General features: G+C 34.6%; 1 protein-coding gene across 4 annotated transcripts in view; it reads right to left on the bottom strand.

Moving 5' to 3' along the window:
• The window catches only part of DENND4C (DENN domain containing 4C), a 132,885-nt gene that overhangs the window by 82,021 nt on the left and 28,583 nt on the right, over window positions 1-22,281 (bottom strand). For 3 of the 4 annotated variants that reach the window (XM_054583197.1, XM_054583196.1, XM_054583195.1), the window contains 4 exons: window positions 7,778-8,099; window positions 3,584-3,836; window positions 2,624-2,693; window positions 726-895 (listed from right to left, as the gene is read on the bottom strand). In XM_054583197.1, the coding sequence (XP_054439172.1) occupies window positions 726-895; window positions 2,624-2,693; window positions 3,584-3,836; window positions 7,778-8,082 (798 nt within the window). In that variant the 5' untranslated portion in view covers window positions 8,083-8,099. Of the gene's footprint in view, window positions 1-725; window positions 896-1,959; window positions 1,999-2,623; window positions 2,694-3,583; window positions 3,837-7,777; window positions 8,100-22,281 lie in introns of those variants that run through there. The other variant, XM_054583198.1, reaches the window with a different exon arrangement.

Here is a 22,281-nt window from a genome sequence, read left to right as displayed (position 1 = left end):
AACCAATTAGCTCTTTATATGCTGCCACTCCCTTATGGGGTCTCTACTTCTGAAATCCATTAAATATATATTGGTTCTTATTATTCTATCCTGTATATATTTCCAAACTCTTTTTATGTTTTATGTTTTTATGTGCTACATCTGAAGTAGTCTTCACTAATTTCACTTCATTAATTCTCCTTTCATATGTCTTCTCTGTTCTTTAAACCATTCACTGAATTCACTTTTAAGAACCGTATTTTTCATTTCTAGACATTGATTCTTTTGTTTGTTTTTCAAAATATGCTGTTCTTTCCTCGATGCTTTGAGCCTCTCTTTTTGGTCTTGAATCATTTCAATTATATATTCAACTTATAATATCCTTCATATTGTTATTCTTTCATTTCAATGTCTTAAAGGTCTAACCTAGCTTTGTATTACAAGTCTTGTCAATCTTCCTATGGTAGCTATGTCTTGTAACTTTTACTATAATCTCATTTTAAGGCCTGAGTTTTGGGGGTGTCTCCCCAGAAAGACTTTGTATTTGCTCCTGTACAAGCTTCAGAGTTATCAACATCCTGAAACCAGTTTTCATGCTGACCTTTCACCTTGGGATTACAGTATTTAAACCACAATGTATTCTGTCCAAATAATCCTAACATTCAAATAAAACTTAGGCCATATTAATAATTTTACAGGATTAAAACATGAACAAAATAGGTTAAATAAAAGAGGAAAAAACATACCTTTTCAGCAGAAGAACCTGTCAGGACAAAAGTTGAAAAAACTGGAAGTGGGTATTTGGTTTGAGGATCCCAACATTCAATAGTGGCTCCCATAGGAAGGCAGAAGAGAGGCACAGATTCTGAAAGTGGAAATGACTCATAATCATCTTCTGGATATCTAAAAATTAAACCTTTTGGAGAAAGGAGACAATGATAAATTTTTTTAAATGGTTACTTTTCCATATATTACATGTTACATGTTTCTAGGATACTTGAATAGCAAATTCCATGGAAATATTTTGTGTATGAAATTTTAAAATCAATTTTTCTCTTGCCATATCAGAAATTAAAATAAATTAATAAATTTTCCCTTTTTTAACCTATGGTCTTTTGGTTATAAAACGTATTAAATATACTAGTTAAAACTCTACTCAACAGGATCACAAATCTTAAAGTATTTTCTTTTATATACTGCCAACATTTTACAGGAATGGTAAAAACACACAGGAAAATTTTCCATTTCAGTTAGACTTCTGTAAAAAATTCAGGGAAGAGAAAAGAATTATGAAATAATACCAAGAAAACAGAAATTACCACAGCCCTTAAACTCATCTTGAGTGAGAAGCAGTGTAAAAGGCATGCAACATGGACAGTAAATGAGAGAAACCATTTGTGACTGGGTAGAAAGTATGTGAGAACAAGTAAGTAGGTGTGCAAGGGGATACTCTGAAAAGCATAACAAAGCCCCTTCATAATAAAGTAGCTCCATGGCATTAATTCCTTAGCCTTTATATGCAGACCACATCTCAGATAAACACTTGAAAATCAGTAGCAGATTTTTGAGTCCAAATTCAGACTTCAAAACTCTGTATTCTAGAGTATGTGTCTTACAAAAAATACCTGAATACTTTTACAAAGCTCATTTTGGTTAGCTTTTTTTTTTTAAGTGATACTTTCTCACCACCAAAAAAAAATATTTTAAGAAAATCATATACAATCAACACATTACAGCATTAACAGTATCACGTTTTAAAATGATACTGAATTTGTAATTTTTATATTATAAATTAAATGGTTTAATTCATTAGTATGACTGTCTCTATAAGGACAATCAGCATTTTTCAGATATATGCCTGACTTCTCTGAAGTAAAACTTTATTCCAAAAATTGTTCATGATCAAAAAAGAATTTGACACTGCTTGTTTTTACAAAAAAGTATTCCAGTATTTCTCTTTTATTTACAACTGGAGCATACCTGTATTTTCAGTTTTTATCCCACCATACGAGCGGGATGAAGAGGTCACACTTAAATCTTTACAGCCCTTGACATTTTACTGTGCAGTAAGTATGTGACGATAGATTTCTCAAACACTTCATGGCAGAAAAGTTTCTCAGGCCCTCCTCTCCTCCATATAGCTGATTCTTTGCAACAAGGGAGAAAGGAAGCAAGTCCACCTTTCATGGCAAGTAACATGTGGTTTCAAATCAGACACACAGAGATAAGAGAAGGAAATGTAAGAAGTAAAGATGCAGTTTGACACCTGTCTGATTGCCAAAATAAAAAAGATCAGAGAGTAAGCAGTTTTCCACTGAATTGTTAAATCTATTAGTGTAGACTAAAAGCCTGTATGTTTATTCCACAAATGCTTGCTTGAGATGAAGTTTCCTATTTAATTAACAACACTTTTTGATTGGGGCGGGGGTATAGGGTGTGGGACGCACAATATTAATATATCTTGTAAAGTATAATGTATTTAAGAAAATTTATGCCTTTACATGCTAAGATTATAGATAATTTCATTTATAAATAGATCAATTCCACAAACTACATAAGGGAGCATACAATGCCTCTCCTAACGAAATGTTAATGTGCAACAATAACTACAGTAATAGAGACAATTTTTTTAAAGTTTACTTACCAGCTTTATATGCTATTGAATTAGAAGCAGGCACAGACTTCTTATAACACAAAAACACACTGGAACCCCACTGTAAAATATAAATTAAGTTTAAAAAAAGACGAAAAAGAACAAATTTTATTTTGTTGAATATCTTCTAAAGATTGATTATTTATTCAGGGAAGTCTATTTAAAACACATGTTTATCAAAACAGACTATATAGTATAAAATACAGCAAAACATGAAGTTGAGAACACCAGAATAAAATAACATTGCCACACATATAAAACTAACATGAAGTCAGTTTCAAAAAGTTCAGAATTCTGTAATAATCCAAAACCACTTATATTTGAAAGAGACAAAACAAACTAGAGTTGAAACTAAGAGAGACTAGGGTAACTGGGGTGCTGTAAAGACCTCCAGAGGCAAATCTGTCTTGACTAATAGCCATGGGTGCATTAGACATCTCTGCCTATACCACATTTCAGCTAATAGTAGTTTCATGTAAACATATTTTTCAAAATAAATAAACCCAATAGTAAACTTTAGTCTCATAAACCTATAAATCAAATGTATATCTTCAATTTTCCTCTTCATTGGAGCCCTTTAAAAAAATTATGTAAATATTTCAAACAAATACATACAGGCAGGTCCCCACCCAGTCTCCCTGCAGTTGTCCTTAAGAAACATCCCCTGAAACTCAAAAGCTAATACAACTGCTATATAATAGTGCAACAAAAGCAATTTTAGCACATACCCTCCCCACCCCCCAAAAATTCTGACTTTAAGTACATATTTTCTGGATGAAATTACTCTCAAACATCAAATACCTAAGGATTTTTTTAAATTATTATGACCCAAAAATTAGATAGCTAAAAATAATAAAAATCATAAAAATATAAATTCAGAGTCAATTACATGCCTAATAATAAATGGGAATTCAAAAATTATCTTTTTAAAATATGAAACTTTATTCTTACCATTCCACAATTTAAGTTTTTGTCAACTTTGCAGAAAGTATGAGGAGGGGTTTCTCCTTTACTTGTTACAATAACACAAATATCTGTTACAGCCAAGGAATTCTGGGGTCGAATTAGAGGAGCCCTTCGATAAGTGATAAAGATTCTTTGTGAAGTAGTTGAACTATTGTTGACATTGGCACAGCGACCATAGGGTGTGGCTTGGATCACTTCACATCCTGGAATAAGCCTTTCTTTTCCTTCATATAGAACTCTGCATGGCAGGAGAGGAGAAATAGATAAGTAAACAAATTTCAGGTTAATGCTGGTTTTCTTCTTGGAAAAAACAAAAAATTTGGTATACTCTTATCTACTGTTTCCCTGCAAACCAAAACTAAAATTATTACTTTGAGAATTATAAATCTCTTCACTATTTTTAAGCAGCAAGAATATAATTTTAAGAAGTGTAAATAGAATCAGAGAACTTGATTTTTTTGTTGCTTATTTTAAGAAACATGAAAGAAGAAAAGGGCAGCACCACAAACATGCTCAGGTCAATTCCTAGAGAACGAGTAATCAGATATTTTCACAAAATTTTCACTCATAATTCCTGTTAAAATCTTGCCTTTAAAACTCCCTTATATAATGGATGAGCTAATAAATAAAAAACATATCTCATGGTCATGGATAAGCACCTTATCATAGTAAGATGTCAATATTTCCCAAATAGATCTACAGAGTCAACACAGTTCCTATTTAAATCCTAGTTGCCTTTTTTTGTTATAGAAATTGGCGACATGTCTTTCAAGTTCATATGGGAATGGAAGGAACATGGTATTATAAGAACAAATTTGGAAGATTCACACTGCCCCATTTCAAAACTTAACTTCTATTACCTGTTCTATATGGTTGAAAAAGTTCAAAAAACATAATGCTGGAGGAAAATACTCATTTGGAAGTCAATGAATCTGATAAATGGAGGAAGATAAGAACTTTGGATAGTAGTCTGTGGTTCTTTATCTTAATAAACATATCTGACATATATTATCCTGTTAAATTATACTTTATAGAGTATTTAAATATTATGAGGGAATATATCTTATTTAACTAAACATGCTTTCCAGAAAATAAAAACTATTTTTGTAAATATCTCAGTTTATATATCAGTCAAAAAGATCAAAAGTTGGACAATGGTGTTTCATATTTAAATGAGATGGACACCTGTCTTATAGTGGTTAATGGGTTTTCCAAACCTCACCAATATGCCTAAGGGGGTGCAGGGGAGTGGGGAGGGACAGGTAAAACATTTATATCACCAGATATTAAAAATTATTTGATCTGGAGAGAAATATTTACCATAATGGTTAGCTCAAAGACAACCATACATTCTAGCAAACCTGGATCAGTAAACTACTGTAACAGAAATTAAATGCCTAGAGAACTGTAAAGATATATATGAAAGAGCCATATGCAACCTGAAAGCATCTAAGTATAATTATCTAAATCATTTTATTTTTAAATTGTGCCACTGAACCACAAGCCACAATAATTTTTTGGAGTTTCACATCCTTTCAATTATGGCTGAACGGTGGGGTGCTGGCAGGAGGACGTGAAAAGATGGCTGTGCAAGGACGGCTGACCGGTAACAGTGAGAGCTAGAACTTAAGTCCCTGGCTGGTTTTCCTTCAATTGACATGGATATTATTAAAAAATGTATCCTATAAACATCTTTCTATGGATATTGCCTATCTTAAGACAAATATAGAGAAAATTTTTTAAACACTGAAAGTAAATACATTACATGTCCTCTGTCACTCCATCTTAGCCAATAATTTGTGTTCACACTCACTTTAACCTCCCTTCCCCTTCTCAGAAGGAAAACCCCTCACATTAACAGCTAATCTACTCACTTTTGCTGTTGCTATTACCCCTTTGATCTGTTTCATAATTTTTTCTATCAAATATTTCCTCTTACTACTACATCTCAGCTCTTCCTTCTCCATGGGTTTCTTTCCTTCAATATGAAGATATTCCAAGTTATTCCCTGGGAGAAAGGTTAAAAATAACAGCCCTTAACTCCACATCCCCTAGCCCCTCAACTATCCTAAAACATCGCTTCCAAGGATTTTGTTAAAAATGCAGATTCTGATTCAGTAAACCTGAGGCAGTGCCTGAGATTCTGAATATCTAACATGCTCCCAGGCCCTATGGACAACATGGGTCCATGAACCACACCTGGAATAGCAAGGCTCATTATCTTCTCTTTTCCTTATAGTCAGGCTTTCCAAAAGAAGCTTCTATTATTCCATGTGCCAATCATTTCTCAACATTTCTAACCTGGCTTCTGTAACCAATGATCCTATAAAGTTGTATGACCACCATCCTAATTGCACTGAGTTGAAGGAAAATGATGGGGGCTAAACAGAGTGGATGATAGTAAAGGAGTTAAACGGATGCTGCTTAAAGTTCAAGTAAGGTAAGGAAAAATCATCCTTTGGCTTTGGAAATTTAAACATAATGAGGACCTTAGGATAATTTCACCAGAGTTCTACTGCAACACTTGAGGAAGTGATGAACATAACAAGTGGTGTTCAAATGCAGCAGCTCACTACCTTTCTTAGTATCTGAACAATGCAAAATAACCAGCAACCAACAGCTTAAAAAAAATTCATTGATTAGGGAAATTTGTATATATGATGATACTAAGGAATTAATCATTTTTTGACATGTGGTATTATGGTTACATTAAAAGACAGAGATTCAACATAAGAAAATCAATTGATATATCACATTAATAGAATGAATGAAAACCCACGAGCATCTCAATTACCAAAGACAAGATATCTGACAAAATCCAACACATTTTTATGATAAACCTCTCACATAAAATCAAGAATAAAAGAGTTATGAACCGTTCTTAACATGATAAATGGCATTTATGAAAAACCCACAGCTAACACCATATTCAATGGTGGAAGACTGAAAGCTTTTCACTTAAGGTTAGGAATGAGACAAGGATGCCTGCTTTTACCACTGCTGTTCAACACTGTACTCTTAAGTTCTAGCCAGAACAATAAAACAAGTGGGGTAGGGGGCAAATAAAACAAACTACAGTGGAAGGAATAAAATTACATCTCTTTGCAGAGGATACAATCTTATTATTGTTCAAACTCCCAAAAAATCCACATGAAAGCTATTAGAGTTAGTATGTTCAGAAAACTTGCAGGGTACAACATTAACATGTGAAATTAAGTTTCAGCTGTGTTTCTGTACACCAGCAATGAACAATCCAAAAAATAAATTAAGAAAACAATCCCATTTATTGTATAATAAAATACTTAGAAATAAAATTAATCAGTGAGTTGAAAGACTAAATGCCACAAAACATTGCTGAAAGAAATTTAAAAACACCTAAATTAAAAGAAAGACCTTTCATGTTCATAGGTTAGAAGACAATATTGTAAAGATGGCACTATTCCCCAAATACATCTGCAATCCCCATCAAAATTCCAATGGCATGTTTTGCATAAATGGATAAGCTGATCCCAAATACTTCCCAAGATACTCTTATGTCCTGATAGTATGTTTTTTTTTAACTGATGATAATTGTAATTAACAGAACAGAGTAACATATGACATGTATATATGGAAAAATATTATGTATGTTCTAAAAGCATATTTGGAAAAAAGGCTTTTCCAAAGAATGTTCATTAGCTGTGGCCTAGATAGTAAATACCTCAAAACAACTACACTTCTCCTAAACTGTAAATACCCTCACTTCATTGCACTAAAAACCACACGGCACAATTATATTTTTTAAAGGAGAATGATCCTGTTAAATAAGTTCAGGACTTTGATAAAGCCAATAACATAACCCAAGTAGCTCCTTTAAAAAAAATGCTGTCTTTTATTGGAGCTTCCTGTTCTTTTATGGTTAATTAATAAGATTATCTGATAAGTACAAGAGAAATGGAATCACATTTCAGGCTCCAATGTCTTCATTTCAATATTCTTTTGAAAGGAACTGATCTAATGATTCAAGCACAATGCAAAGACATTTAGTAGACATGGATAGAGAGATGTAGTATCTTGCAATACTTAAAACTGAAGTAACAAATAACAATAGAACTATCAAGGATTTCAAATTCCTATTCCCATGCACCTTAAATAAATTTTTTTCCCTTCACTCCAAGCAAAAAAAATAAGTCACAGTACCCAATGTCGGTAAGGGGTGGTTTATCTCTCCCTCTTTTATAACAGAGGAAAAGTTCTGGGCTTTTCAGACTTCCATAGTTCAAGTTTGCTTGGAGAGCTGATGGAGTGGCTTCAACACAGGTGTAACCTTCAGGTACTGTTTCCCCAGCTGATTTGTTAATAATTGCAATGTCTGTAATTGGAGCTTTAGGTCCAGTTGATTTAGTATCTAAACGATTTATTTCTTGATCCAACAGAGTAGATGTATCAGTGAGACCTGCCACGACAAAGTAGTCGGTCACTCTTGGCCCTTTGTCTTCTATCATGGCGGCTATTATATTTCCTAGAAGAGGGGGGAAAAAAATCAATTAAATAAAATACTTTATCCTGACTCACTAAAATTAAAATATTCCTGAGTTAACAGTGATCGACTTCCCGGTTGGATTTATAATCAAAGGATTGTCACTCTATAGAAGCATGTATTAGCATTATCTTGTGAGTTTTTACTTCCTACAATGTAGGAATTGGCAGCATCACTTAATTTGTAAGGCTACTATGATCCTTTCATGTACCTAAGCCTCTAGTAAGAATAATCAAACTATCAGAGGCGGGTTATGGTACGTTCCTTTCAGCAAAATACACATAATGAACAGTATCTGTACCATTTTAAAAATCATTCTCTTTTAAGTTACAGAATTCTTAGAGCTAAACTTTACATTTAAACAAACAATTCAGCACTTTTCTGGTCAAGATGGTGACATAGGCAGATATGGCTCGCCTCTTCGCAGAACCACAACAAAATTAAAACTGAACAACCATCACTCACAACCATCAGAAATAGAGCTGAATGGAAGTCTGACAACTACAGGAAAAATGAAACCACATCCATCCAGACTGATAGGAGGGACACAGATGTGGAATGGGCTGGTCCCTCACCCACGTAACTGGATAAAAATATAGGAGGGGTATCTCTAGAGAGAGGAGTCCCAGCCCCACATAGGCCCCCCAGCCCAGGATTCCAGTGCCACAAAGATGATTCCATAACTTCTGGTTGCAAAAACTAGTGGGGATTGACTCTGTGGAAGAAACTGCTGGAGCCCCAAACATTTCCTCTTAAAGTACCCACACAAGGACTCACCTACTCAGACTCACTCCCTCTAAGCTCCTGCACCAGGTACAGCTTGAAAGGCACCAGTGGTATACAGGGAGAAACTGAAGTGTCTGGCAACAAGGCAAACAGAGGTCGTTGTCCCTTTTCTAAATCATCCCCCCACAGAACCCACAAGCTGATGCCATATCTGAGACTCCATCAACCTGGCTAACACTGTTTGCCCCACCTTGGAGATCCTCAGAAACTCTGCCCCACTCAACTTATAGGCCAACCCAAGGTGCTTTTACGTATGAATGGCTGGTCTTGGCTCAGGCTTCATAACTTCCTATATCCTCTCAAACAAGCAACAGCTGGCCTCAGTGAGACCCAGGCCTGGCACCAGCAGCAGCCAGCCTAGATTAACAGCTTGGCTTCGCCTGGGAATATCCAAAACCAGCACAAGCAGCAGCCATCTCAGACTGCTTTTAATTCAGGCAGGGTGGCCACAAGGAAAACACAGGCAGGGGCTGACTTTGGCCTGCACCACACGGGGAAGCACCAGGGCCAATGTACCCAGTGGAGAACTGCAGACCGCACTGGAGCAACATACCCTGCCCCTGCACAGCTGATCCTCCATGGGAGGTACAGATTGGTAGCAAGTGGTCACAGCCAATCCTTACAGCTGACTGGCCTAGGTAAGTCCCTCCCATTGATCTGCCAACAGCAAGCAAGGTTCAACTACAGGAGGGGGGTGTACTCAGCCCACACAAAGGGCGCACCTCAAGTACCCAGCCTGGGTGATTGGGGAGGCTGTGCCTCTGGACCCTATAGAATACCTACTACATTAGGCCACACTACCAAGACATGGAGTCAAAGCAGCTCTACCTAATACATAGAAACAAACACAGGGAGGCTGCCAAAATGAGGAGACAAAGAAACATGGCCCAAATGAAAGAACAGATCAAAACTCCAGAAAAAGAGCCAAATGAAATGGACATAAGCCGTCTATCAGATGCCGAGTTCAAAACACTGGTTAGAAGGATGCTCAAGGAACTTAGTGAGGACCTCAACAGCATAAAAAGATGTCAGAAATGAAGGCTACAATAATGGAAATAAAGACCAATTTACAGGGAAACCACTGTAGAGTGGATGAAGCCAAGAATCCAATCAATGATATGGAACATAAGGTAGCAAAAAACAACCAATCAGGACAACGAGAGGAAAAAAGAACCCCCCCCCCCCCCCCAAAAAAATGAGGATAGTATAAGCAGCCTCTCGGACAACTTCAAGTGTTGCAACATTCACATCATAGAGGTGCCAGAAGAATACAAAGATCAAGAAATTGGAAATCTATTTGAAAAAATAGTGAAAGAAAACTTCCCTAATTTGGTGAAGGAAATAGAGATACAAGTCCAGGAAGCACAGGGAGTCCCAAACAGGATGCAGGCAAATCCACTCCAAGACACATCATTATTAAAATGCTGAAGGTTAAAGATAAAGAGAGAATCTTAAAAGCAGCAGGAGAAAAGATGTTAGTTACCTGCAGGGGAGTTCCCAGAAGGCTGTCAGCTGATTTCTCAAAAGAAACTGCAGGCTAGAAGGGACTGGGAAGAAATATTCAGTCATGAAAAGCATGGACCTACAGCCAAGATTGCTCTACCCAGAAAAGCTATCACTTAGAATTGAAGGACAGATAAAGCGTTTCCCAGACAAGAAAATCTAAAGGAGTTTATCATCACTAAACCATTATTATATGAAATGTTAAAGGTACTTAAGAAGAAGAGGAAAACTATGAAAAATAAAATGGTTAAAAATAAATAATCTATCAACAACTCAGCACTAAAAAACAGCCACAGAGAGCGTTTGTTGGTTACCAGATAGGAGAGGGTTGTGGGAGAATGGGTGAAGAGGTGAGGCGATTAAGAAGTACAAATAAGTAGTTACAGAATAGCCATGGGGATGTAAAGTACAGTGTAGGAAATGCAGTAGCCAAAAAGAACTTATGTGCATGACCCATAACAATGGTGTGGGGATTGCCTCGGGCAGTGGGGGGTGCTGGGTAGAGGAGGGGCAAAGGGGAAAAATGAAGGCAGCTGTAATACCATAATCAAGAAAATATATTAAAAAAGAAAAACAGAAAATAAAAACAGCACATCATGGATTATTCAAGGTCCAGCACACCAAAAAATGAAGGTAATGGTAATAAATATAATTAAATCAGTCTCTTAACCATCCAGTTAGGAATCTGTATCTAATAATTAAGAAACTTTATGTAAACACCATGCAAACTACATTTAGGAATCATTAAATATTTTATATATAAATACTAGACAGAGCATAAAGAGCTATAACCAAAGAAAACAAAATTATATAAAATACACATTAAGAGACTTAGTCACTACATAGTAGAAACTGAGAGAATATGAATTCTGAGTAAAGAGTTCTATTATTTTTAAATTCAGTACCTCTAAAAATAAAATTAAGCTTCTGAGTTTTAGATATTTTCATGGATTTTATGTACTTTTTAAAAACAATGTTCTTGAGGTATAATACACATATATAAAGTGTACAATTTGGTAAGTTCTCACAAATGTATACACCTGTGAAACCATTAAACATATCTGTGAACACCAAATTTTTCCTGTACTCCTTCATGATTCCTCCTTCTACCCCAAGAGAATGAGTGTTCTGCTTTCTGTCACTATATGCTGGTTTCTAAAATTGATATTCATGGAATCAGTAAAGTATGTACTCTACTGTCTGGCTTCTTTCACTAATTGTAATTATTTTGAGATTCATCCGTGCTGCTGTATGTATCAACAATTCACTCCTTTTTGTTGCTGAATAGTCCACTGTTGAATATTCCACAATATGTTTACTCATTCACCTATATAATAGACATTTGGGTTATTTTCAGTTTGGGACTATTAAAGCTGTCACGAACACCCATGTACAAAAGTCTTCTGGGCATGTGCTTTCATCTATTGTAGATAAATTTCTAAGATGGAATGGCTGAATCACCTGATGGGTATATGTTGTTCTAAAACACTGCCTAATAGTTTTCTAGAATGAGTCTACTTTTTTACATTCCTACCATAAGTATATTAGAGTTCCAGTTCTTCCACATTCTCTCCAACATTCTATAAGGTCAGTTATTTTTTTTAAATCCTCAGTTTCAATGAGGTTATATTTATTGATTTAAGAGAGGAAGGGAGAGAAACACTGATAGGTTGCCTTCCATACACACCCCAACCAGGGGTTGAACTGGCAACCTTGGTTTTTGCTCTGACCAGGAATCGAAACTGCAGCCTTTTGGTGTATGGGATGATGCTCCAACCAACTCAGCCACCCAGTCAGGGCAAGGTCAGACTTTTTAATTTAGATATTCTAATACATCTATAGTAATACTTAACTGTAGTTTTATTTTGCATCTTTATAACAGTGATGGGGACCATCTTTTTATGCACTTATTTTCCATTCATATATTTTCTTTAGTGAGGTTTCCATTCAAATCTTTTGCCTATGTTTTAATTGGGTTGTTTACTAATTACTGAGTTTTGAAGATATTTATATATTCTAGAGAGAAGTTATTTGTCTCTAGAATATATAACTTGTCTCTAGAATATGTGCATATGTTTTGCAAATGTTTTCTCCCAGTCTGTGACTTATCTTTTTCTCTTAATAGTGCCTTGTGAAAAGAAGGTTTTATTTTTGATGAGGTCCAGTTTGTCAATCTGTTCTTTTATGGATCATGCATGTGGTGTCATATTAAAGAAATCATTGTCTAACAGGTCACAAAGGTTTTTTCTCCCATGTTTTCTTTTAAAAGTTTTATAAATGTAGGTTTTACATTTAGGTCTTTGATCCACTTTGAGTTACCATATTTTGCCATGTATACTGCAAAATGTTTTGCCCAAATTTTTGAGGGAAAAATAAGGATGAGCATCATACATGGGTATAATCATTACATATCATGGGCATAATAATTCCATATATAATGTGCACAAAACTGTATGTGCACATTATACACAGGAGTGCAATATACATGACAAAATATGGTAATTTTTGTATATGGTATGAGCTATGAATCAATATTCACTTATTACATATAGAGATCCATTTTTATTTTTAGCATCATTAGTTGAAAAGACTATCTTCTCCCCACTGTATTCAAAAATTAATTTCGAGTATGTGTGCTTATTTCTGATTCCCTATTGTTTCATTGATCTACTTATCTATATGCCAGTACCACATGGTTTTGATTAATGTAGCTTAATAAATCTTGAAATGAGGCAGCATTAGTCTTCTGTTCTTTTTCAAAATTGTTTTGAAAAAGGTTCTTTGCATTTTAGAATCAGCTTGTCATTTTCTTTTTTAAAAAAAACTGCCTACTAAGTTTTTTTGTTTGTTTGTTTTACTATCATGCAACAAAACATTTTACACTTTGAACAGATTCATCTATTACTGAAACTGGTAATTTCTAAACTTAAATGGGGGCAAATGGCTAGAATGCAGACTAGCGCCATCAGTGGGCACTATGATGCAAAACGGAAGAATTATCAGCCACTTTTCAGAAAGAGGACCAGGTGCAGGGTGGACTCTTTCTGGTTGTGAGAGTCAGAAAGACTGCGGCCATCTTCTAGCCGCCTGCCTGCAAAAATGAGCCCCTCTTGTGTGTGTCGGGGCGGGGGCGGGGCGGCGCAGGAGGGGTGCAGGTTGGAGGATGCCTTCCTTATCCTGGATCTTGACTTTCACATTCTCCACCTCCAGGGTGATGGTCTTGCCAGTCAAGGTCTTCACAAGGATTTGCATTTTTGACCAGTGTGGGAATGCAAATAAATCAGAAGTCCAATCACATGGGGTACTTCAATGACAGCACATTGCTCTCAACATACTGCTCTCAACACCAGTCGCTTCTAAATCACCTAGTAAGATTTTTATTGGGATCATGTTGAATCTGTAGGTCAATTTAAGGAGGACTGATAACAATGAATCTTTTAACCTGTGAACAAGGTGTAGCTCTGCATTTATTTAGATTTTTAAAAATGTCTGTCTTCAATATTTTATAGTTTACAACACATAAGTCTCTCACATCTTTTGTAAGATTTACCCTCAAGTACTTAACAATTTAGATGCTACTGTAAATGACACTGTTTCCTTTTAACTCAATTTCCACTTGTTCACTGCTACTATAAAGAAATACTACAACTGGTTTTTATTGTTTGATCTTATATAATGCAATCATGCTATAAAGCTGCTTATGAGCTGAAGAGCTTTTCTGCAGATTCCATCGAATTTTCTATATAGATAATAATGTTTGTGAATAAAGACAAATTTACTTCTTTCTTTCCAATGTAGTTGCCTGTTATTTCTTTTTGTTGTCTCACTGTGCTGCCTAGAACATTCAGTAAAATGTTTAAGAGAAATGATGACCAAAGAAAATATACAAATGACTAATAAGCACATGAATAAATGTTCACCATCATTTGTCATAGCAACTTTATCCACAATAGCCAAAACATGGAAACAACCCAAGTATCCATCAACAGATGAATAGATAAAATACAGTATATCCATACAATGGAATATTATTCAGCCATAAGAAGGAATTAAATTTGATAAATTGTACATGAAGGGACTTAGAAAACATGCTAAGTGAAATAAGCAGGACAAAGAAAAATATTATATAATTCCACTTCATAGATACACAGAGTAAGACAGAGATTACTAAGGGCTGGAAAAAGGGAGAATGAAGAATTATGTTTTAAAGGGCATAGAGTTTATATTGGGAATGATGAGAAAGTTCTGGGTATAGACAGTGGCAATGGTTACACAACACTGTCAGCATATTTAATGCTACTGAATTGTGCACATACAAATAGTTAAAATGACATATATTACATATGTATATTTTACCACAATAAAAAAAGAGAGAATGCATCAATAATCATCTCTCCATATTAAACTTTTGGGCTCTTTTAACTTATAAATTCCTGCAGTCAACTTCCTAATTCAGAGAATATAAATGCCTGTGCACTATTGCGATGTTACGTTTTTGCCTTTTGAAAAGAATATGCCAATTTATCATGACAACAATAATGTCTAGTGCCAGTGACTGTTATAATTGTATTTATTTATAGTGTTAAGAGTAAAGCTGTTGCAGAAAAATTGTTTAAATATATATTTCTTTGATCATAAAAAGGGAGGGTATTGAGAGTGGACATCTGTATTGTTCCTAATCTTAGAGGAAAGCATTATTTCTTTTACCACAAAATATAATGTTACTTGCAGGTTTTCCATACATGTTCTTTTTCAGGTTAAGGAAGTTCCTTTCTATTTCTAAGACTTTTATCAGGAATAGATGTTAGATTTTATCATACACTTTTTTAGCACCTACTAAAATCATGTGGTTTTTCTTTTTCCGGATTTTAATATAGTGAATTACACTGATTATTTTTCAAGTTAATAACCAACCTTGCCTGTGACGAGTCCCACTTGATCATATTATCCTTTTTATATATTCTGGATTATCTGCTAAAATTTTGATTGAAATTTTATATTTAAATGAGGGATACTGGTGTGTAGTTTTCTTATAACGTCTTTATCTGGTTTTCGTAGAAAGTAATGTTAGCCTCAATGAGTTGGGAAGAATTTCCTCCTCTTCAGTTCTTTGGAAGAGTTTGTATAGAACTGGTATTACCATATTTTGCTGTGTATAATGTGCTCCGCTGAATAATGTACACCCAAGTTTTTGCCCCAAACTTTCAGGAAAAAAAAAATGTTCATTTTAATTTTTTAATTATTTATACTTAGACACATTTTTATATTATAAAGGAATTTTAGCATTTATTGTGAACATATTATACAAAAAATTTTATGTAACAAATAATTACAAAACACAAGAATAGATACAAGGTATTTCAGGTACTACCCATGTATAATGTGTACCCATATTTTCCCCTCAAAAATTTGGGCAAAAAAAAGAGTATGCATTATACATGACAAAATACGGTATTTCCTCCTTAAATGTTTGATGGAATTCACCTGTGAAATCATCTGGGTTCGGTGTTTTCTTTGTGGGTAGGGCTTTTAACTACAAACTCAATTCCTTTAAAGTTTACTCAACTTCTTAAGAAAATTTTCATACTTTGTATCTTAGTCCATTCCCACGGCTACACCAGAATACTGTAGACTGGATGGCTTATAAAGAGCAGTAATTTATTTCTCACAGTTCTGGAAGTTAAGTCCAAGATCAAGACACTGGCAGATTCAGTGTCTGGGTGAGAGCTGGCTTCTTTGTTCACAGAAAGCCCTCTTTTTGCTCTAACTTCACATGGCAAAAGGGAGTCAAGGATCTCTCTGGGTCTCTTTTAGAAAGGCACTAATCACATTCATGAGAGTTTCACCCTAATGACTAAAGCACCTTCCAAAGCCCTACCTCCAAAAACCATCCCATTTGAGATTAGGTTTCAAGGTAAGAACTTGAGAAGAGGGGACCAAAACATTCAGTCTATAGCAGTATCTTTCAAACAATTTGTCCATTTCATCTAAGTTGTTAAATTTACTGGCATAAAATGGTTTATAATATTCCCTTATTATCCTTTTAATACCAGTAGACTACGTAGTGATGTCATCCCTCTCATTCCTGATTAGTAATTTGTGCTGTCTCTCTTTTTTTCCTGATCAGTTTGGCTAGAAATTTATCACTTTTATTGATCTTCTCTAAGAAACAGTTTTCAGTTTTACTTTTTCACTATTGCTTTTCTGCACTATCACATTTCATTACTTTCTACTTTGATCTTTATTATTTGTTTTCCTCTGTTTATGCAAAATTTAGTTTACTCTTCTTTTTCTAGTTTTTTAAGCTGGAAGCTAAGGTTATTAATTTGAGATCTTCCTTCTTTTCTAAAGTAAATATTTAGTGCTATGAACCCCTCTCCAAGCAATTTTTAGTGGCATGCCACAAATTTGGTATGTTGTATTCTCTTTTTATTCATTTCAAAATATTTTTTAATTTCCCTTTCTTAAAATACTTTTTCTTTGACCAATGTGCTTTTTAAAAGTATGTTTTTCAGGTTCCAAATTTTATACTTGGGATTTTCCAAGAATCTTGGTTACTAATTTCTAACTTAATTACACTGTGGTCAGAAAATATAATGTGTATGATTAGTATTCTTTTACATTTATTGATACTTATTATATGGCAAAGAATACAGTCTACCTTGATAAGAAAACAATGTGCACTTCAGCAGAATGTGTGATCTGTTGCTGTTGAACTCTACAAAGAGGACTCTACAAATGTCAATCAAGTCAAGTAGGTTCATAGTGTTGTTCAAGTCTACCATTTCCCTGCTGACTTTCTGTCCTCTTAAGTCTATCAGTTATTAAGAGTAGTACTGTAGTCTCTGGCTATAATTGCTATTTGCCTATTTCTCCTTTCAGTTCTATCAGATTTTGCTTCATGCATTTTGAAGCTCTGGTATTAAGGACATAAACATTTAGAATATGTCTTCCTGATTAACTGACCCCCTTAATTATTATGCAATGGCCTTCTTTATCTCTGGTAATATTATTCTGTATTAGCAAAAGCTTTTGAAAAGAATTAAAATATTTGTAAAAACATATATAGCTTAATAATTAATTACTTTTTCCAACTATAACTGAGATAATCTTTTTAGAACCAATTTCATTTCAACTTACCCTTTAAAATGGCACACATTTTAATATATAAACACTGCTGACATCAACAAAACGTTATTACCTTCAACTTACAAGGCTAAGTGTAGTTTACACAATTCCTTACTGTAACAAAAGAACTTTTTTAAAACTTCAAAAATATCTGTGTGTTCCCTGGTGTTCCAAATCATGCAGAATGAATGATGAAGTCTGTTTAAACCACAAAGAAACTACAGTTTTATCAAAGTTACTTGCTACAGTTAAGCCATTTAAAATAGGTCCTTGGTGATTCTATTTAGAAAGCATTATCAACATCAGTTATGCTGGCTGGGTCATGAAACTACCAAACTGAAGAAGTTAAGTCATTTCAGATACAATCAGTTTCTTTTCCAAAACACAAAGCAGTGTAATTCTCTACTATAGTACCTGCCACTGAAAGTTTTGTGAAGAAGGAGGGTTGCAAACACAAATGACTAAAGGGGTCAGGCAGGATATGAGTCTTGGGAACTGGGGAACACAGGCAACGACTACGAGTCAGATCCATCCAATTGCGGCTAAATGGACTTAGCAAAGCCAGAACTTCCTTTTTGCCTTTGCAAGAGAAACCAGAAATCAGGACTTCTATGTAAATCCCCAAGTTTCAAAGTATCAGCAACTAATTCAAAATTCTAAAACATTAGGAAGATTAAACAAAGCACAGAAGCAGGGTATATTCACTGTAAAGTTTAAGAAAAGAACAATTTCTAAATTTCATTTTTAAAAAATGACCTGGTTAAAAACTTAACCTCAACATTAAAGATATGTGAGCCAATGTATCAAAATGTATATCAAATTGGTAATACAACCATATAAAAGGGAATGAAAGAACTAATCCAAGTAACTTTCAAACAATTTACTTTAACATAAAGAAATCTTGAAGTTTACTAAGAAGGCTTGCTTTTTACAGTGGTATGGTTATAGCAATTCTAAAATTATTCTGTATGTATTATATGATGCAACAATTATTGGGAACCAGAGTTCTTGTTGTGAGAAAAGGGAGGTATAAATATGGAATGGGAGAAAGCAAGTAAAATCTATATATTAAATGGAATTAGAGGTATCAATATGAACTCATAGCTTCAAAATACATATATACTAAATGCAATGTGTATCATAGAACAGAAAAGCACACTGATGTGAAAACTAGTGAAATTAAAATAAAATCTGGATTTTAGTGAATAGCAATGTAATAATATTGATGTCCTAGTTTTGACAAATGTACTATGGTAACATAAAAGGTTAACCAGGAAGGAAAAAGAAGTCTGTAGTACCTTTTCACCATTTCTATAAACATAAAATAATTCAAAAATAAAATATTTTAAGCATGTGTATCAACATTATTGACAATAGAAAAAAAGTGGAAATAGCCCAAATGACCATCAACTGATGAAGAGATAAACAGCTTTTCTACAAGCACTCAGGACCAGCACAGGAAATGACAAATTGTGGATCACTGACAGCTCCAAACGGATTCACCAGGGCCACTAACAATTTCTGACAAAGGTCTACACCAAAGTCTTTGCAGATCTACCTAATACACAGAAACCAATACAAAGCAGAAGCCAATATGGGAAGGCAAAGAAGCAGACCTCAAATGAAAGAGTAAGAGAATTCTTCAGAAGAGCTAGATGAAATGGAGGCAAGCAATTTATCAGATAAGAGAGTTTAGAGTAATGATTATAAGGATACTCAACAGCATGAAAAAACACACGGAAACCAAAAAAGGACCAGTCAGAAATAAAGAATGTGATATCTGAAATAAATGTTACATTGGAAGGCATAAATGGTAGGTTAGATGAACCAGAGGACTGAATTAGTGATTTGGAAGACAAGGTAGAAAACACACACACAAACAGAGCAGCCAAAAGAAAAAAGAATATTAAAAAATGAGGAGAGCTTAAGAAACGTTTTGGACAGCATTAAGCATAACAGCATCCACATCATGGGAATACCAGAAGGAAATGAGAGAGAGCAAGAAATTGAGAACCTATTTAAGAAATGACCGAAAACTTCCCTAATCTGGTAAAGGAAAAAGACATACAAATCCAGGAAGCTCAGAGAATCCCAAACAACTTGGACCCAAAGAAGCTCACAGTGAGACACAATTAAATTGGCAAGGCTTAAAGACAAGGAGAGAATCCTAAAAGCCATAAGAGAAGAGTAGGCAGTTACACAGAAGGGAGCACCAATTAGACTGTTATCTGATTTCTCAACAGAGATATTTCAGGCCAGTAGAGAGTGGCATGAAATAAATATTAAAGGTGATGAAAAACAAGGACCTACAACCAAGTCTACTTTACCCAGCAAAGCTATCATTTAAAAGCAAAGGAGAGAGAAGGCGATTCCCAGGCAAGAAAAAGCTACAGGATTTTTGTTAAACACCAAACCAGTACTAAGATGATGAAGAAAAAGAGAAAGGAAAAAGAGGAAAACAGCCTAACAGTAAAATGGCACTAAATACATATCTAGCAACAATCATCTTAAATGTAAACGACTTAAATCCTACAATCAAAAGACACAGTGGAGCTGAATGAATAAGAAAACAAGATCCATATAAATGCGGCCTCCAAGAGATCCATCTCAGATCAAGAGATACACACAGGCTAAAAGGGATGGAAAAAGATATTTCATGCAAATGGAAAGAAGAAAAAAGCTGAGGTAGCAGTACTTATATCCAACAAAATAGACTTTAAAACCAGGACTATAGTAAGAGACAAAGAAGGGACAGGGACACTACATAATGTGGAAGGGAACATCCAACAAGAGGATATGACCCTAGTAAACATTTATGCACCCAATATGGGAGCACCTAAACATGTTAAGCAAATTTTCATGGACATCAAAGGAGAGATCAACAAAAATACAGTCATAGTCAGGGATTTTAATACCCCATTGACTTCAATGGTTAGATCTTCCAGACCAAAAATCAGTAAGGAGACAGTGGCCTTAAAACAACACACTAGATGAAATGGAGTTAATTATTACCCTCAGAGTCATTTCACCCCAACACAGAAGAATATACATACTTTTCAAGGGCACACAGAATGTTTTCTGATAGACATGTTAGGACACAAAATAAGTCTCAATAAATTACAAAGATTGAAATCACATCCAACATTTACTCTGACCTTAATGCTATGGAACTAGAAATCAATCACAAGAAGAACACTGAAAAACAAGAAAGACATGGAAGGGATTAATGTGCTATTAAACAATGAATGGGTCAACAACAAGATCAAGGAAAAAATCAAAAGATACCTTGAAACAACTGAAAATGAGGACACAACAATCCAAAAACTGTGGGACACTGAGATAGCAATCCTAAGAGGGAAATTCACAGCATTGCAGGCCAACCTCGAAAAACAAGAAAAAGCTCAAATAAATAATCTAATTTTACACTTAAAGGAACTTGAAAAAGAACAACAAAGTCCAAAGTGAATAGAAGGAAGGAAATAATAAAGATCAGAACAGAAATAAATGAAATAGAGTCTAAAAAATTGATACAAAAGATCAGTGAATACAAGAGCTGGATCTTAGAAAAGATAAACTAGATTGACAAACCTTTAACCAGACTCATCAAGAAAAAAGGAGGAGAATAAATAAAATCAGAAATAAAAGAGGAGGAATAAAAACTGATACCAATGAAATACAAAAGGTTGTAAGAAAATATTATGAACAACTATATACCAACAAACTGGACAAGCTGGATGAAATGGATAAATTCCTAGAAACATACAATCTTGCAAAACTAAATCAGGAAGATTCAGAGAATCTAAATAGACAGATTACACCATGTGAAATGGAAGCACTAATCAAAAAACTCCCAAAAAAAGAAAGCCCTGGACTGGATGGCTTCACAGGTAAATTTAACCAAACGTTCTGAAAAGAACTAACACCTCTCTTTCTCAAATTATTTCAAAAAATTCAAGAGAAGGGAAGGCTCCCAAACTCAGTTTTACGAGGCCAGCATTATCCTTATTCCAAAACCAGATAAAGACACTACAAAGAAAGAAAAGTATAGGCCAACATCCAGGATGAACACAGACACTAAAATCCTCAACAAAACATTAGCAAACCAAATACAGTCATGCATCAAAAAGATCATACACCATGATGAAGTGGGACTTATTCTGGGAATGCAAGGTTGGAACATTTCCAAATCAATAAATATGATTCACCCCATAAACAAAATGAAGGATAAAAACCACATGATCATGTCAATAGATACACAAAAATCATTTGATAAAATCTTGCACTCATTTATGATAAAAACTCTCAGCAAAGTGGGATTAGAGGGAACATACCTAAATATAATAAAGGCCATATATGACAAAACCACTGCTGGCATCATACTCATTGAGTGAAATCTACAACCATTCCCTTTAAGATCAGGAATAAGACAGGAATGTCCACTTTCACCTCTCTTCTTCATCATAGTACTGGAAGTCCCAGCCTCAGCAATAAAACAAGAGGAAACAAAAGGCATCCAAATTGGAAAGGAAGAAGTAAAACTGACATTATTTGCAGATGACATGTTATTATACCTAGAGAACCTCAAAGATTCCACCAAGAAACTACCAGAACTGATAAATGAATTCAGCAAAGTAGCAGGATACAAAATTAATATCTAGAAATCAGTTGCATTTTTATATGCTAATAATGAACTAACAGAAAAGGATATTAAGAAAAAAATCCCATTCATAACTGCTTCAAAAAGAAT

Source organism: Pteronotus mesoamericanus, unplaced genomic scaffold (assembly GCF_021234165.1).
Source record: "Pteronotus mesoamericanus isolate MK-2021 breed Mesoamerican mustached bat unplaced genomic scaffold, CSHL_Meso_final contig_73, whole genome shotgun sequence".
NCBI classification, from domain to species: domain Eukaryota; kingdom Metazoa; phylum Chordata; class Mammalia; order Chiroptera; family Mormoopidae; genus Pteronotus; species Pteronotus mesoamericanus.
This window is presented reverse-complemented; position numbering and strand designations above follow the sequence as displayed.